This window comes from Sceloporus undulatus, chromosome 1, assembly GCF_019175285.1.
Source record: "Sceloporus undulatus isolate JIND9_A2432 ecotype Alabama chromosome 1, SceUnd_v1.1, whole genome shotgun sequence".
NCBI classification, from domain to species: Eukaryota; Metazoa; Chordata; class Lepidosauria; order Squamata; family Phrynosomatidae; genus Sceloporus; species Sceloporus undulatus.
The window spans coordinates 236,803,216-236,821,353 of NC_056522.1; the positions used below are offsets into that span (position 1 = coordinate 236,803,216).

General features: G+C 44.4%; 1 protein-coding gene across 6 annotated transcripts in view; it reads left to right on the forward strand.

The window, feature by feature from the left end:
- Positions 1–17,465, forward strand: part of CFAP221 (cilia and flagella associated protein 221) — a 49,916-nt gene extending 32,451 nt beyond the window's left edge. For 5 of the 6 annotated variants that reach the window (XM_042446594.1, XM_042446593.1, XM_042446596.1 and 2 more), the window contains 10 exons: positions 6,527–6,660; positions 8,562–8,642; positions 9,480–9,587; positions 9,707–9,856; positions 10,718–10,876; positions 10,993–11,093; positions 12,613–12,705; positions 12,889–12,996; positions 13,995–14,060; positions 17,219–17,465. In XM_042446594.1, the coding sequence (XP_042302528.1) occupies positions 6,527–6,660; positions 8,562–8,642; positions 9,480–9,587; positions 9,707–9,856; positions 10,718–10,876; positions 10,993–11,093; positions 12,613–12,705; positions 12,889–12,996; positions 13,995–14,060; positions 17,219–17,342 (1,124 nt within the window). In that variant the 3' untranslated portion in view covers positions 17,343–17,465. The remainder of the gene's footprint in view (positions 1–6,526; positions 6,661–8,561; positions 8,643–9,479; positions 9,588–9,706; positions 9,857–10,717; positions 10,877–10,992; positions 11,094–12,612; positions 12,706–12,888; positions 12,997–13,994; positions 14,061–17,218) is intronic. The other variant, XM_042446598.1, reaches the window with a different exon arrangement.
- Positions 17,466–18,138: the final 673 nt, after the last annotated feature.

The following is an 18,138-nucleotide window of genomic DNA, read 5'->3' on the forward strand; positions in this document are numbered from 1 at the left end:
ACTCTCAAGGCCGCCCTCTATGAGAGGGTTCTCAGCCAGCCCAGCGGCTCTGGAGCCCCTGGGGAAGTGGAGGCCTCCAAAGCCCCCAAGAAAAAAGGGGAGAAACGCTCCGACCGGGACAAGAAGCGGGCTCACTCATCCTCGCCGCCGGCTAAGACCTGCCGCAAGGGGCCCCCAAGCACGGTCTCAGTGCCTCCGCCTGAGTCGAGGCCAGTACCGTCCACATCGCCTGTTTTTGAGCCGGAGAAGACCCCGACTCCGTCTGTACCGGCCCTCTCCCATACGTTGCCGCTCGAGCCCAGAGTCCTCCTCACCAGCCACCTCTCTGTACTGGCAGACAGCCTACAGATTGTCCAGGTGGACTCTGAATCGGAGGGAGAGCATCGGGACTCCTACGCTCCATTCTCCCCTCAGAGGCCAAGGTCAAGATCACCCTCGCCTTTGCCAACAAGGCGACCACGCTCTGCCTCACGGGACCGGGCCATGCTAGGTACCGAAGCCGACGAGGCTCTGGCTGCACACCATCGCCCCCCTGTGGGTGACGACCGGGACCTCTTCCAGGCGTTCCCAGACCTCGTCCACGATCAACGCACGGGACAGTATCTAATCCCGGTTGACCCGCCTCCGCCGGGACCTCCATGCTCATCTTCAAGGCCGTCGTCCGGATGATGACACTTCCCGCCGGGACGACCGGGACGACCTCGGGACATCCAACCCTCTCCTCAGACGGCGGAGCCCATCCCTCTCGAGATCTGGCTCGGGCTCTCCTCGTTCTGCATCCCCAGTCTCGGATGAGGATGCCCCGTTTGTGCCTCAGGGCCCTTCTGTCCCTTCGCCTACGGATGACGTCAGGGCCTTTGCCGACAGGGTCATACGGATGGCTGACGCCCTCAAGCTTGAAGCCGCCCATCCGGAGGATGATGCCCTTGACCCGGTAGAGAGGAGGATCCACGGCTCTGCCCCGGCTCCACCAGCCCTGGCCTACCTCCCTTCCCTGAAGAAGATCGCCAAGCGCTCTTGGGACGCCCCAGCCACCATACCGTCCACTTCGCGCAGGATCGAGAACCTGTACCGAGTCACTCCATCCGCCCCGTCCTGGCTGTCGAACCACCCGAAGCTGAATTCAGCTATTGTTGAAGGGGCCCAGTCCACCTTCGCCCCCAAAGCCTCGTCCTCGCCCGTAGACAAGGACAGTAAGAAGCTGGACACCTTGGCGAAGAAATTCTACACTTCGGCTGCTCTAGACCTCAAGATAGCTAACTATGCAGCTTGCATGGGGGCCTACGTCCAGTTCCTGGTGGAGAAGATGGATCCCACCATTGCGGACTTGCCCGAGGACAGGAGGCGTATGATGGCGGCTCTCAGGAATGAGATCCACCTGATGGCGGGACAGCAGATCATCTCCGCCAGGCACTCCACTGATTGTGCATCTAAGATCCTCTCTGGCTCCATTGCCCTCCATCGCTATGCATGGCTCCGGTCATCGGATCTTACCCCTCAGGCAAAGGCGGCTATTGAAGACATGCCCTTTGACAACTCGGGCCTCTTCAATAGGGACACGGACGAGAAGCTTAGCTTCAGGTACCGGATGAAGACCGCGGCTAGGAAGCACGGTATGTCCTCCGTACCGTCCAAATCTCCTCGCCAGAGGTACCCTGGCCAGCGCCCCTGGCACTCAGGAGGCCAGTACCGTTTTCAGCCCCAGGACCGTCCTTACCACCAGGACAGCAACCCCCAAGGCCAATCCTCCCAGTCGCCTGCTCCCCCACCGGACAGGCGCCAATCTTCCCAACCCAGATACCAACAGGGATATAGGAAGAAGGATGGCCAGGGCAAGAAGAGGTTCTGATGTGATCCTGCGCACCTCGTCACCTCTAATAGGCTGAGCCCCTTCTTTACCACCTGGGCCGCCATCACTACAGACTCTTGGGCACTTAACATCATCCGTAGGGGTTATGCCCTAGAGTTCTCTGAGCTCCCGCCAACCGGAGCTTTTGTTTCAACCGTCCCCTCGGACACCCTTCTCGACGAAGTGCACACCCTCTTAGACAAAGGCGCCATTGAACCCGTCTCCCCCTCTGAGTTCAAGTGGTGCTTTTTTTCCAGGTACTTCACTGTACCGAAAAAAGACTCTGGCCTCAGACCCATAATGGATCTCCGAGCCCTTAATAACTTTATTGTTTACAAAAAATTCAGGATGGTAACTCTTGCTTCTATCTTACCACTCCTACAGAAAGACTACTGGTTCGTGACGCTAGACTTGAAAGACTCATATTTTCACATAGCGATCCTGGAGGACCACCACAGGTTCCTCACCTTCGCTGTCGGGCACCAGGCGTACCGATACAAGATCCTTCCCTTTGGCCTTGCCACAGCTCCAAGAGTCTTCACCAAGTGCATGGCACCCGTGGTGGCTTACCTACGTCAGAAGGGAATCACAGTCTTCCCGTACCTGGACGACTGGCTCTTCGCAGCATCCTCAAAGGACGCCCTACTCAAGCAGCTGGAATTTGCCTTATCCCTGCTACAAACACTAGGGCTGCAGGTCAACTTCGACAAGTTCAACTTGACTCCTACCAAGCAAATAGACTTCATAGGATCAACACTGGACTCTGTACAGATGAGGGCATACCTTCCAGAGACAAGGTTCCAAGCCCTCTGCGCATCTCTACAGCCCTGCCTCTGTCAAAGACGCCTTCAGGCCCGTGCAGTTCAAGTTGCCATGGGGCACCTGGCCTCCACCACTTTCGTCACACCGTGGGCCAGGCTCCGCCTCAGGCCCATTCAATCTTGGTTCCTCTCCGTGTTCGACCCCGTCCGAGACACGGCTACCAAGTTGCTCACCATCCCGAGGACGGTACAGAGGGCCTTACGATGGTGGCTCCAATCCGACAACGTCTGTGTGGGGATGCCATTTCTACCCCCTCAACCAGACCTCTCCCTGACTACGGACGCCTCCCTACAAGGATGGGGCACCCACACATTGGACTTTACAATAAAGGACAGATGGTCACCGGCAGAAGCTACTCTCCACATCAACGTATTGGAGATGCTCGCCGTAGAGAAAGCACTCAGAGCCTTTCAGGCGGTCCTCGCGGACAGGGTGGTGCTCCTTCTCACCGACAACACCACCGTCATGTACTACCTCAACAAACAAGGTGGTACGAAGTCGAGGACGCTGCTATCAATCACCATCCGCATTTGGGAATGGTGCATAGAACACAAGATCCTGCTACAATGCATTCACCTGCCCGGCAAACAGAACGACCTGGCAGACTGTCTCAGCAGGTCATCATCCACTTGCCACGAGTGGAGACTGCATCCAGAAGTAGTCTCCCGACTCTTCAATCGTTGGGGAACCCCCCTCCTCGACCTGTTTGCCTTCCGGCTGAACACTCAGACCGTAAGATTCTGCTCACGGTACAGAGACCCAGCATCGGAAGGGGATGCCTTCCAGTTCAAATGGACCCAAGGCCTCTTGTACGCCTTCCCTCCATTCCCTTTGATTACAAGGGTCTTCTCGAAGATGTTGGCCGACCACACGGACGCGATCCTGGTAACGCCGTGGTGGCCCAGACAGCCGTGGTTCGCCCCGCTCCTACAACGAGCGCAGGACCATCTCCGCCTCGAGCACCGGCCCGACCTGCTCTCGCTCCACAACGGACGAGTTCACCATCCCGAGATGCAATCCCTCCCATTGGTAGCATGGAGGATTTCATCCTGAGGACACTTCCATCCGGTGTACAGGACATCATCAAGGCAGCACAGAGACCATCCACACGGAGGTCCTATGCCTACAAATGGGATAGGTTCCTAACCTTTCTACAAGCAAGGGACACTCCACCATCCTGTGTCTCCATCCCTATAGTCCTGGACTTTCTCATGACTTTAGCGGATGCAGGTCTCTCCTTGAGTTCTATCAAATGCTACCTATCTGCCATTTCATCTCACTACCTGTTTCAGGACAAGCCTTCTCTCTTTGGGGATCCTCTCATAAAGAGGTTCCTTAAGGGATTCAACAATTTGCACCCACCGATTCTGGACCCTACACCACAGTGGAGTCTAGATACCGTCTTGGCACATTTGGTATCTAAGCCCTTTGAGCCTTTAGCTACCACGGACCTGAGACTCCTCACTTGGAAAACGGCCTTCCTGGTAGCTATAACGTCAGCCCGCCGAGCTGGTGTATTGTGTGCCCTGAGGATGGACCAACCCTTCCTCCGTTTCCACAAGGACAAGGTGGTGCTCCGTACAGACATCACTTTCTTGCCAAAGGTGGTGTCTGCTTTTCACATCAACCAGGACATTGTTTTGCCGACTCTGGCTCCTAATCCAACCACAGACTCTGAGCTTCAGCTCCATGCCCTGGATGTCCGCAGGGCGCTGGCGTTCTATCTGGACAGGACATCTGTTTCCAGGCGTTTGGAGAGACTTTTTGTGTGCTACTCCGAAGCCAAAAAGGGGCTGCCGGTGTCACCGCAGAGGTTCTCCAAGTGGGTGGCCAGCACCATCCACCTCTGCTACGAACTGGCTGGAAAGCCTCTACCAGGTCGGGTTAGAGCCCATGCAACTAGGGCGGTAGCTGCATCCTCAGCCTTTTTGACGGGGATTCCCCTTGAGGATGTCTGTAAGGCAGCTGTCTGGTCCCAGCCACTGACATTTATTAGACATTACAGGCTGGACGCAAGGGCCAGGCACGATGCAGCCTTTGGGAGGGCAATGTTACTTTCTGCCATTCAATAGACCTGTTACACTGTTAATAAATAACACAGTTGTTTGGTTTACATACTTTATTGATTATGTGATTATTGGTTTTTGACACTCCCTCCTCCTCTGACTATAGCTCGCTAGTCTAAACCCATTTGTGTGATTCGCAGAGACCACGAAGAAGAAGAACAGGTTGCTCACCTGTAACTGTGTTTCTTCGAGTGGTCATCTGCGAATTCACACAAACCCGCCCATCCATCCCCTCAGTGTCTGCTCATTTTACAATGCTTGTTGCCGCGCTGTTAGCGGCTCATTCGGAACTGGAGAGGAGCGGGCCACCAGGGGCTTTATATATGGGTGGGCGGAGCTACCGCCAAAAAGTTGCAGAAAGATACATTACTTTCTGCCTAGAGATTCTAGAAGTTTCTGAGGATTGCTGCGCAGGCACAGAATAAACCCATTTGTGTGAATTTGCAGATGACCACTCGAAGAAACACAGTTACAGGTGAGCAACCTGTTCATCACCTCTTAACCTTCTCTTCTCCAGGCTAAATATACCCAGTTCCCTAAGTCTCTCCTCATAAGGCATGGTTTCCAGACCCCTCACCATTGTGGTCATCCTCGTCTGGACACACTCTTTCTCAACTTCTCAACATCCTTTTTTTAATTGTGCCCAGAACTGGACACAGTATTCTAGTCGAGGCCTGACCAAAGCCGAATAGAGTGGCAGTATTACTTCCATTGATCTAGACTCTATGCTTGCGTTAATGCAGCCTAAAATCACACTGACTTTTTTAGCTGCTACATCAGACTATTGATTCATGTTCAACTTGTGGTCTACTAGGATTCCTAGATGCTTTTCACATATAATCTTGTTAAGACAGGTGCTCCCCATCCTATATCTATACATTTCATTTTCTCTGCCTATTTCTCCCTGTTTAAATTCATTTTGTTAGTTCTGGCCCAGTTTTCTAATCTATTAAAGTCATTTTGAATTTTGATCCTCTCCTTTGGGGTACCAGCTACTCCTGCTAATTTGGTGTCAGTCTCCCAATGTATTAGCAACCTTTTCCAGTTTTGTATCATCTACAAACTTAATAAAGATTCCTCCAGCCTGTCATTTAGGTCACTAATAAAAATGTTGAAGAATAATGGCCCTAGGACAGGCACTCCACTCGAGACCTCCTTCCAGTTTGAAGCACATCCACTGATGATGACTCTATGAGCACAATTTTCCAACTGATTATGGATCCATCTTAGGGTGTTTCCATCTATTCCATATTTACTCATTTTGCTCATTAAAATATTATATGGAACTTTATGAAATGCTTTGCTGAAATCCAGATAAATGACATGTACACCATTCCCACCATCTACTAAATAATGACCTAATATTTTTTAAAAAGATATAAGATTAGTTGGACTAGCTCACGAGTTCTTACATGATAAAATCCTACAGTACTTTATGCCAGAACAGCTAAGAAAATGGCTTCCACAGTCGTGCCCTTCAGGATATGCAGTATGCTGATGCCACCTGTCCTCTGCAGCTTGGTTATAATGACAAGTACTGAGACAGTAAAAGAAGTAGGGATAGCATTATTTGCTTTGTATCATAGAAGTGCAAAAATGGGGTAAACAAATATGGGAGCACAATTGATGGGGAGGGAACTTGTCCCTTTTTTTGTTTTGTTTTGAGGCAAAGATGTAGTATGCCATGTGAACAATGATGTCCTGGTTCATTTAGAGCAGGAGACAGAAGTGATGAATTATTCACACATATTACACTTCATGAGTTTACCATTCTTCCTTTATATAACAGAATGCAGTAGCTTCAAAACACCCAGCATAGCAGCCATAAGTGAGGAGAAGAGAGTGTCTTTTGTCCTGACTGCCAGTCGTGTACTGCCTTCCGAATTCCCCACTTACAATCCTCCTCGATGGGCTGATGATCTGGTAGGTACTGTTTTGATACCGACAATGATAAATGTGTTATTAAAGGAGGGGGAATTCTGTTTCTTGGCTTTAGCAACCACTTCCTTTGGCTATAGAACTGACATTGACAAGGCTGTCAAGTCAAGTGATCAGCAACAGCAGCAATAACAAAATGTTTTCTGAAAAATGGACTACTGCCATGACCAGTTTACAGGGAGAACAGACTCAGTTTGAATCCAGAGAAAATGGAAGTACTCGTGATAGGTTCCCCGTGCCCGGGGATGGATATTTGTCCACCTGTCCTGAACGAGGTCACGCTCCCCTTGAAGGACTCAGTTCGCAGTCTGGGGGTGCTTCTGGATTCGTCGCTTCACCTTACATCTCAGGTGAATGCGACGGTCAGGAGTACCTGTTATCAGCTTTGGCTGATACGCCAGCTGCGACCCTATCTGAGCTGGGGGGACCTTGAAACGGTGGTACATGCTCTGGTAACCTCTCGGTTGGATTTCTGTAATGCGCTCTACATGGGGCAACCCTTGTACCAAACTCGGAAGCTACAATTGGTTCAGAATATGGCAGCAAGGCTGGTCACTGGATGTTCCAGGACTAGCCATATAACACCTATATTGCAAGATCTACATTGGCTGCCTATTCGCTTCCGGGCGCAATACAAGGTGTTGGTTATGACCTATAAAGCCCTAAATGGCTTGGGCCCAGGGTACTTGGAGGACCGCTTCTCCCCATACAGTCCACCCCACGCTCTCAGATTGGGCAGAAAACATCTATTAAGAGTTCCTAAGGCAAGGTTTGTGTCTTCTTCACAAAGGGCATTTTCCATCGTGGCCCCCCCAGACCTGGAACTCTTTGCCCGACGAGCTCCGCTCAGCAACCTCCCTAGATCTCTTTAGGAAAAATCTGAAGACCTTTCTTTTCCGTCAAGCCTTCCCCCATGTGCCTTGATGTTATTCTTTCTCTCCCTTGTGCATATTGGTGATCCAGCTAATTCGTTGTATGGTTTTTAATTGGTTTTTAGATTGTGAATTTATTGTATGAAATGTTTTAGGATACTTTGTATTGTTTTTTAAATTGGTATTGTGGGTTTTTGTATTTTTGGGTTATGGATTGATGTATTGTAGTGTTTTTGATGGTGATTTTTGTAAACCGCTGTGATCTGCAAGGAATAGCGGTATAGAAATAAAATTTCATTCATTTGTTCATTCATTCATTCATTCATTCACAGTAAATCCAAGAAGTCTTATGGAACTGGATAGAGAGGCTTCAAGGTGGTAGACAGCAATGAGAGTCTAATAAAGAATGGGAAGAAATTCCCTTTGAAATAAAGAGAAGATGGGTTTCTGGAACTTGTTATTTTCTCAGGCAGCCTTTCCTAACATACTATCTTCCATCAGATGTGACTCCCATCAGATCACTTCTCTGTTACCAGCATGTTCCCATCTTCTAGAAGTGCCTTCCTCTCCCTTTTTGGTTTCATGACCCAGGTTGGCTTTTCTTTGGAGAAGGCAAGAATCAGAGGGGACCGCTCTGTGAATATATTACCTGGGATGGGCTAGGAAGCAAGAAGGCCAAGCGAGCTGCTTCACAGCATCCCCTCGCATTTACAAAAGGAGAGACACTTGGAAGCACCAACACTGGGAGTGTGTTGGTCCTTGTCTCCCATTCACTACATGAACCTGCTGCCACTCCTTTTGGTCTGAACGTGCCACTTTCTCATGTGATGGGCATTCAGCTAGTTCCTTGAATGTATTTTCATGAGGTTTGGTAGACTAAGACAGTATAGCCAATAAAACCAATGATAAGGTTAAAATTGCACTAAAAAACCCAAACACTTCAGTCTTCCAATACTTGTGATTTTAGGTGGGCGACAACAACAACAAAAGTATTTTCTTACATACTTTTTTTAGGCACCAGAGGTTCTTGGTATTGTTCCTGTGAAGTCTGCACAAGTTAAAATCAAACAACTTCACCACTTCTATGAACTAAAGGTTAGTAGATACTGTCAGTTATTACAGTATATCTTTTTCTGTGTTGTACTTAATGCATTTTGATAGAAAAAGATGTTTAGGAGTAGCATGATCAAGAACAGATAAGTGTTAGTGGCCCATCTCTAAATTACCAGGGATTGAATGATTGATTGATTGATTTAGTGGCAGGGAGAGTGCAGTGAGGAGCTGATCTGGACAGTGTTCCTGTCAAGTGTTCTCTTTATACAGTGTTATATGAAGGTACTGGAACTATATCTTATTCAATGTAATAACACAAACTGATATTTAGCTCTGTGTGTGTGCGCATGTGCGCGTACGCATGTGAGCATTCATGCGTCAAGTCACCTGTCAATTTATGGGAACCCCATGAATATCATATGGTTTTCTTAGGAAAATCACCCTGGATGCTGCAGTCATCGAAGTCACTCAGGCCTTCTCATCTTCACCTCCTTTGGTTGATTGCGAGCAGGGAGTAGCAGGAGGAGAGCAGAAGCAAGCCTTTCCTGCCTTGCCTACTCATTTGCCTTTGCAAAAGCATGTCTTCCAGAGCCTTTCTGAATGCACTCATTCAAATCCCCTACCCTACAGGCACATGTTTGGACAAATAGAATAATTTCCAGCTCCTCCCTCCACCACACCCAAGCAGTCCTCCTCCCCCTCTGCTGGATAACACGTGTTTTTTCTCTCCCGACCTTCAATGTTAGAATTTTGTAATATGTAACTGAAAACAGGGTGTGCATCCTTATAGTATACATTCTTTAAAAAAATCATTGGGATAGATTCATTTGAGTATTGGGAATAAGCATTGACATTTTTTTTCCATTTTTTTGTTCTAAGGTCCCTCAGCATTTCATGCTCATGGGATATCAGCCATTTTGCATACACCAGGCAGCAACCAGTTACAGTATTCCAAAGTATTCTCAAACTCTGAAGATAGGTGCAGAGGTAACCAGTCACTCCATCCTTATTATTTTTTCCTTCCACTGTTATGTCTTCTTTGTTTCATAGGGTGGGGGAATAAAAAGAAAACCATTCCAAAACACACATGTTTTGGCTTCTTTCAGGAAGAGCTTATCCCAGTCATACCTGTTTCAGAAGAAAAACTCCAGTTGGACTTGATAGCAGGAGAGGAGGAACTAGACACCTCTCTGCTTAACATTAAAGCTCCTGAAACGTTGTTGCATCCTCCAAATGATTATCCACTTCAAGTTTTTGTGAGTAACAAATGAACAGCTCAGGAAAACCGCCCCTCAAGAAAGGATGAAGAACACAGGAATATGCAGTTAGATTGTTCTTGCATAATTTGAACACCGTTATCTTAGAGCATTTGTAGACATTCACACACTTGGTCCTTACCTTTGGTGACATTGCACCAAAGCTGAGGTACAGTTCAACCCAGGTTTTATATTGTCTTGCATTTATTATCTCACACCCTTCTTCCAATACTGACTAACAAAATACTGTCAACTGTAAAAGAAAATATCCTTAAAATGACAGTAGTTCAAGTATAGTAAAACAACAGTAATAAAACTCTTCAGGGCTGCACCAAAAGCCCTCACATCAAGATCCTGAAGTCAGAATAAATAAAAATATCTTCAGCCATGGTGTGAATAATTGAACTTTGGAACGAGGCTAATGTAACCTCCTATGAGTTTCTACAGACTAGAGTGCCCACCCTGTAGGTTCTCTGCCTGTGATCTAGGACATTACTAAAACATAGGTCACTGGTGTCTGAGATCTTTTGCTCTTCTGTTGCTCACTGCACTTTCACATTAAGAGGTTAACACAAGGAAAATTAAAGAAACGTCAGAGCTGGACTGTGGAAGGTTACAAATCATTGGAGCACTAGCACAAGAATTACCCTTTTCTTTCTGCAAACCTAAATACTTCATTCTGACCAGTGTGATTTACTAGTTCCTTTTGGATTACCTAACCTTTAAAAGAAGCAAAAATTCAGCAAAAAATAAGAAGGTCCTGTTAGGATTTTCATTCTGTAGTTTACAAATTGTGTGTGCCATATTCATTCAATCAAATTCAGATTGTCTTGTTTCAGTGTCACTCTTTTTACTTTTCAGAATCCTAGCCCAGGACTGTATGAGTTCAAGTCACCGTTACCTTACACAGAAAGTAGCATCGAGTATCATATTTGCCCTGTTCCAAAATATACACTCACAAGGAAATACCCACTAAAATCCAGCATTCCAGTTAATCAAAAGAAATTCCTCCACCACAAGGTAATGTCTGTTTGAAGTTACAGGGGCCCTAACTGGTGGAACTTTTGACTTCTTGAATTGGCAAAGAGAGCTAGCAGCTTTTCCTGATGGTGGATGTGACTTTGTACTCATTTCAGGAAATAATCCCTGGTGTAAACAACTGGAAGAAGTTCCCTTCAGTGATTAATTCGATTTTACCTAATGTGCCAGCTCTGAATGGCATACCAGTACCATTCTGGTAAGAAAGAACAATCATGTTTGTCAAAGCTTTATCACCTTAACTTTATTGCCCTAAGTGACCCTCTTCCACAGGGAGTAGCCTTGGAAACAACATCCATAGTGTCAGAAACGCTGCTTGGAAGTAACTGGCTTCTGGCATGGAACTAAAGGCCTTTGTCAAGGCATTTCTGGATGTAAACATGATATTTTTCATTCATATCCTGCTCTTCAGCCAAAAAGGGCAGCTTAAAGCAACCAGTGAGAAACAAGGAAGATATTGCTTGGCCTATCTCAGACAGGTCCCTTGGTCTGGCAGATGGACAAACAATACAACCAATCAAGGAGATGTTTATTTATGTATATTTAATTCAAATTTAAATGCAGAAGTTTGTGTATGTGAAATTATCTTGCATGAATTAGGATAATCCTGTTTGAGGAATTAGAAAATCTGTCTCAATTCTGTTGCATTTCTTGGAATCCCATCTGTGTTATTATCCTGTCCCTCATTTGTATCTGGTTGAAAGACACTATTTTTGCTTCATACATGGAGAGAGAACATTTTAGAAAAACCATATTTTTATAATGTGTGCCTTTTGGAAATATTTTTCCCATTGACTTAATATTCTGTCCATTTTTCAGCTGTATACATTTTCACTATATTTAAAAAATATTATTGCATCTTTTATTGCGCTGGAGAGAATAAGCCCCACACTTCTGTTTGTAGATGAGACAAGATGCATTGTAACTTACAAGTCTCAGGAGCTTTAAAACTTTATAGTTTTGAAAATTTCAAATCCATGAAATACTTTTCCATTCCTATCCTGCTTCCCAGGTACTTAAGAGAAGAGGAAGATGGTTGATGAGCAGTTCAAGAGAGGGTTTAGCTCAGCTCACTTTGCTGTTGTTGTATGCTTTCAGATTGTTTCCAATTTATGATGACCCTAAGGCAAATCTATCACAAGGTTTTTTCACAAAATTTGTTAAGGGGGCATTTGTGATTGCCCTACTCTGAGCCTGAGAGAGAGTAACCTGCCCAAGGTGACCCAATGGGTTTACATGGCCAAGTGGGGATTCTCTGATCTCCTGGATTACTAGTTCAACACTGAGACCACTACACCATACTAGCTCTTTATTTATCAGCAATTTAGGGGCACCAAATAGCTGTTATTAATTTGGACATTGGACTTAAATATTAAAGGACCACTCTGTGAGCAATAGTTGCTTGACATTAAAGCTAACTCTGCATTGTAGATCTTGTTTACTAGATAGTCATTAGAGATTAAATACTGAAAGGTTGTTCAGGTTGGGGGGAAATGGTAAATCAATGGGTTTGGTATCATATGTGCTATTCTTTTATTTTTATTTTCATTAATAATAACAATAAGTAGGAATTCTTTGAAATAAAAGTTTTAGCAGTGCTTAGAGTACTACACATGAGAATATTGTGTATTCTTTTTCTTCAACTGAAGATGAATGGATGTAGATGTTGAAGCCAGGAAAATTCAGCAGATACAACATTGTCTTTATGTGTTCCACAGCACTGATCCCTATAATGAAGAAATGATGCCAAAAGATGTACCTCCAATTCTGGATGATTTACCAGAGCAAGACAAGGAAAATGTGATTGATGAGTAAGGTTCCTCTTTACTTTTACTTCTAAATAATGTTACGTTTTAAACACTGGAATTTGGACACACATAGTGTGTCCAAAGGTATGTCTATGTGTTTGGATATAATTTTTTAATTTCTATAAGCTGAAAATAACAAATGAAACACTCACATGTCCACAAACAGCTTTCTCAATCTATTTTTAGAGTGACAGAAGATAAAGATGCAGTCTTACTTACACCAGAAATGATAAAAGCTGAATTTCCACAGATCGATGTACCAGCAGATGATAGTAAAGTACAAAAAGAAGGAAGGCAAGTTGGTTTCTATGAAAATGTTAAGCAAGCTGTTGAGAATCTGCTACACTGATTCCTGAGAGGTTTATTGTAAGCAATGCACTGGGGCAGGCTTCTAGAATAATAATGCTAGAAGGGATCTTCTGGTTTAGTCCAACCCCCCTGCTTAATGTAGTGATGCACGACCCTCTTCCCCATGGTGTCCTAGGTTAGTGATTCTTTGGCCTGCTAGATGTTTGGGACTTCAGCTCCCAGAAGCCCTTATCATTGACTATGCACACTGTTTTGCTGAGGATACAAAACCTTAAACTACCCTTCCACCTCACAGATGGAATTTCTGTTAATTTCCCAATATTAATGCATAATGGAATGGTTTCACTTGTATGTATAATGAAAATACAGATGAGATGCAAATTGGTTCAGATGTGGAGATTTTATTGGAGAGACGACTAGCCTGAAAGGCAGACATGCTTAAGTTGTACAGAACGGTGGTGAGAATTGGTTTTTGGAGTGTGTTCCTCTGATTAGTTTCATTAGTCTAAATTAATGTGTGTACAGATAGAATCTATAATTCTGTATAAAGGCTCACGTAAACAGTAGATTAAGCCAATATATTTGATGCACAATTTTGTTTGCATCATTTAAATAGCCACGGGGGGGGGGGGGGGGGGGGTCAGGATAAGAGGACACACACACACACAAAAAACACCAAAGTAATTGCTGTTCTCCCTGGGAGGACAGCTGTTGATGGTATGAATCACAGTTTCTCTCCCAGAAAGAGTAGCAGTTGGACTGGGGGGAATTTTATAGGGACCATGGCACAGGAAGAAAGAGTGAACGAACCACCTCTCTCCATGTCATGGTCCCAATCCTGCTCCTCTCCTCAGCGGTTACTTTAAAAATCATCAGGCAAATTAAGTTCATTCACTTACACCTATTCAAATCAAACACTTGCTTCTTTTACAAAAAGCTGTTTGTATCCTTTGTGATAGTTAAGCATTACTTCCTCATTCTAGTGATGCAAATGGAGATCTTAAAGTTGCTTCCTGCATGTCTCTGAACACTGCAATACCTATTTCCAGGTAAGTGAATAATGTAAATGTTTAAAGACTTTGAATTGAATAGATAATAGAGTTTTTAGTTATCTTTCTGTATTTACTCAGTTATCTGGCCCAGAGCCTATGAGATAGAAATTCTTCTGTGCTTTCAAGACAGGAAAGAAACAAAGTCTACCTACTGCCTCTCTGAAGGAGATTAGATAGTAGACTGAAGGCAGGCAACTGAGTAGTAAAAATCTGCAAATATGAACTGTGAATATCCACCAGCAGGGCCAGCTCATCACCTTTAACTTGACAGAATGACAGATGAAACCTTTCTCTTCTCCCTCCCCACTTAGCTGATAGAGCACCTGAGAGTAACCAAGTCATTTTGGCATCTGAGATGCACAAGCTCATGAGCACATTACAACAATCATAAATCAAATAATAATTTTACTGCTCTTTCACACCACCCACAATTAATGGTAGGAGAATAATCTTAACTTTCAAACAGGAGCAGGTGATGCCTTTGAAATGGAACATTGAATCGGATTGTGTTTTGTGACCGAGTCTACTTAGCTTAGAAGCATATTTCCCATTTTATTATTACAGTGTTACGAAAAAGTAAAACTGATGTTAGTAGGGAGGGCTGTAACTATGGTGGGGGATGTGGGTATTGCTCTTCCACAGTAAAAATTCTGCCCTCCCCCTGAAATTTTTCCTCAGCCCCCAAATTTCTTGCATGTAGAAATACAGTGTGGGCCTTCAGAGAAAAGGAGCAGTTGCCAAGGGAATCTGAACACAACAAATAAAAGGGTTCTTATTTGTGTGTAATTCTCAAAGTCTCACTCTCCGCCTTACTAGAAATTTGGAAACTGAAGAAAAATTTCATTTAGGAGAAAAAATTCTTATTGGGAGCAATCTTCACACATACCCCATAACTACATCCCTCTAGGGCAGGTGTGGGAAAAGCGCACCCCCCAGGATGGTTTGTGGTGTCTTCAGGGACGAAAAACAATTTGCAAACATTTCCCCCCCTCAATTGCCCTCTATAGTGTGTGGAAGACATTTCCATACTGTTTGGGGAGGAATCTGGACCAGTTTAGGCTCCAGAGAAGTCTTTTTTGAAACAGGAAGTGAACAAAAAGTTACTTCTGCTCATTTCTTGTTTTTTTAAAAAGCTTCTCCTGGGCCTAAAATGGCCCAAGAAGGGCCAAAACATAGCAAATCTGCCTCCTTTGTTCCCTAGCAGGGTAAATTTGGGGGGATGAACCCTTTCTGAGGGGTTGGGAGGTTGGCAAAGAAGGGTGTGGTGAGAGTTCAGTGGTCATCCAAGGTCTCTTGGAAGATCATTGTGGCCCCATAGCCTTCCACAGTTGTCCATCCCTGCTGTAGGGCCTAGAAAAAGAAAGCTGGAATGCACACTGAAAGTTACCTAATCTTGCCTTCTTAAATAGTGTACAGTAGACACATATAATTGTCTGGCTGCTCTCATATTGTACTAAGTATTATTCTAGTCTAGGATTCAGCAGGACAACCTTCTCTAGCTTGGCTGGGGGCTTCTTCTTTGTTTAAAAAATTCTAGTTTCAAGGGTGTAGGGAGAAATGTGAAAACTGAAGAACACTAAGTACCAATCAGAAGAAGGTTGCAGGTAACTTCTAGGGAAAAGTCTTTCTGTCCATTTTTATGATCTGCAGGTTATTTTCCAGGCCTGTATACACATTCTCTGGGATACATACTCCAACTTACAGTGATCCTAAGATGAACCTATCATAGGTTTTTCATGATAAAGATTTTTCGGAAGGGGTTTGCCTTTGACACGCTTTGAGGCTGATAGAGTATGACTTGCCCAGGGTCACCCTGCCAATTTCTGTAGCTGAGCAGGGATTCGAAGCCTGGCCTCCAGAGTCATAGTCACTCAAACCACTACACCATGATAGCTCTGCCTCCTCTGTGTACAGATACAGAATAAAATATATGTATCTAGACAGAGATAGTAAGTTCTTGGTATAACATGCAGACTGGCCAAGAGTAAATATGAGGTAGGCGTTAAAAGCAGTGGCAAATCTTAAGATTGTGACTTGCCATTATGTACTTGAATAAAGAGAGGAAGTGAACAATATGACTACTGACATCAGGGAGACAGTGTGCAAAAGATGATAGATTTTAGTGGATCAATTTCTTGTTATGATGAAAGTATTTTTAAAGATTCCCCTGAAGTCCTAAGTGGTGTGAAAGATATATGCTTATTTTTGTTTGTTTGTTCTGAGATCATATTCGCAAAATTCTCTGGTGCATCAAACAATTTCATCTGTACTTGGAACTACTCATACACTCAGCCAGGATCTGCAACCAAGCAGAAGTTGGTTGATTAGTGTACCTGAATGATATATTTATTAAAACATCATTGTTATGCACTTAGAAATGTAGAGTGGTAATAAGTGAAGTGCTGTTTGTGGAAAATAATCCAATGGGTTCTCTACTGTGTACCATATGTATACCAAAATTTCATCTTACTTGGGCGCGGTACAGAGCGCCAAAAAGAGGCGTTAGGGAGGTGCCTCTCCTTGCTCCGCAGCAGCGCCGCAGCAACCAAATTGTGCAACGCTGCTGTGCAGCAAGAAAGGAGCACACGGAAACGGCTCCTTTTTTGTGGCGTACTTGCACCAAAGCGCTATTGATGGCACAATGACGTGCCAGCAGCACAGCCCCATTTGGATGCTGTGCTGCTTGCATATCATTGCAGCGTGCACCATCTGAATGGTGCCGCGCAGCTGCAGCATGCCCATGACGTGCTAGGGTTGTGGGGCATGTGGATGCCCCGCCCCCAAGCAACCCTAGCATGTCATGGGCACACCGCAAAGGGCCTGTCTGTACTGGGCCTTGGTTAGTAGGAGTGAACCATTCCATACTTCAGTTTCCTGAAGGTAGTTTCAAACAGCCTCAGATCATTGGTCCTGAAATGAGATAGCTTTCTACCTGTCATAGTTCAGTTCATGTTTATTATGGTCATAAACCAACACAACCTGTCATAGTCCATATAACATAACTTTCCAACATTTATCCCTCTTCCTAACAATTGAATATACAGTACTCAGTCTAATATTTATTTCTGTTCAGTATTGCCTCTTTCAGACCTAAAAGCAATTTACTGTAGTACACTTGGATGTAAGTCCTGAACTACTCCTTTATCCTTTTTCAGAGATGTAAGGGATATTGTGGACTGGTATGTTCAAACACAGAGCAACATATTTGGACAAAGAGTTGACGAAAATATGGAGAAACTTAAAGAGAAGGCCATTCAGAAGAGCCTAATCCTGAACTAAATGCTCTCTAAATACTTTGGAACGTTGTTTTGCTTGAACATTTTCATAAGTCAACCAAAGTCACTACATTTTTCTATCTTCAACTGGGTTTCTGATGGAAATAAACGGCATGAGCTATTATAATTGTGTGTAAGCTTTCTTAGCATTGCAAAGTAGATGTTTCATGAATTGGAATATATGCTTGCATTTTCCTCTCACTAACGATGCATTTTGTATTTCAGAGAAGGTATTATGGGTAAGCAATCTTTTGTTCCATAAGTAAGCTTCATCCATTACTACAGAAAGGACTGAGTGAAACATTCTAGTGAGCAATAAAATCAGTAGTTGAATGCCATCTTGTCTCCCAGATATTTATTGTTTTACAAAACTTGCTTCTGAGAAAAGTCCATGCAATGTATTCAACAACCAGTGCTAATATGTATATGTTTGTCCACACACAAATTTAGTATGAAGCTTTCCCATCCATTCACAGAGAAAGATTATTTTTATCAGACTTTGTGTAGTGTTTTGTAGAATAATAATAATAATAATAATAATAATAATAAAATTTTATTTCTGTATCGCTATTCCAGCGATCACATATTGAGAACATATTGCTTTCCAATAAAATGTGGGGAGCTAGTATACTCTATACTGACTTTTGTTGTATTGTAGCATTGCTGCAATTATCAATTGGATCACAGTGTGCTTCCAGATGCAGCTTTTGTAGTGCTATCATCCTTCCTTGTTAATGGCATACAATCCTGCTGGGGATGAAGCAGACCAGTTATTACCATCTTATTTTGGCTATCCTCCC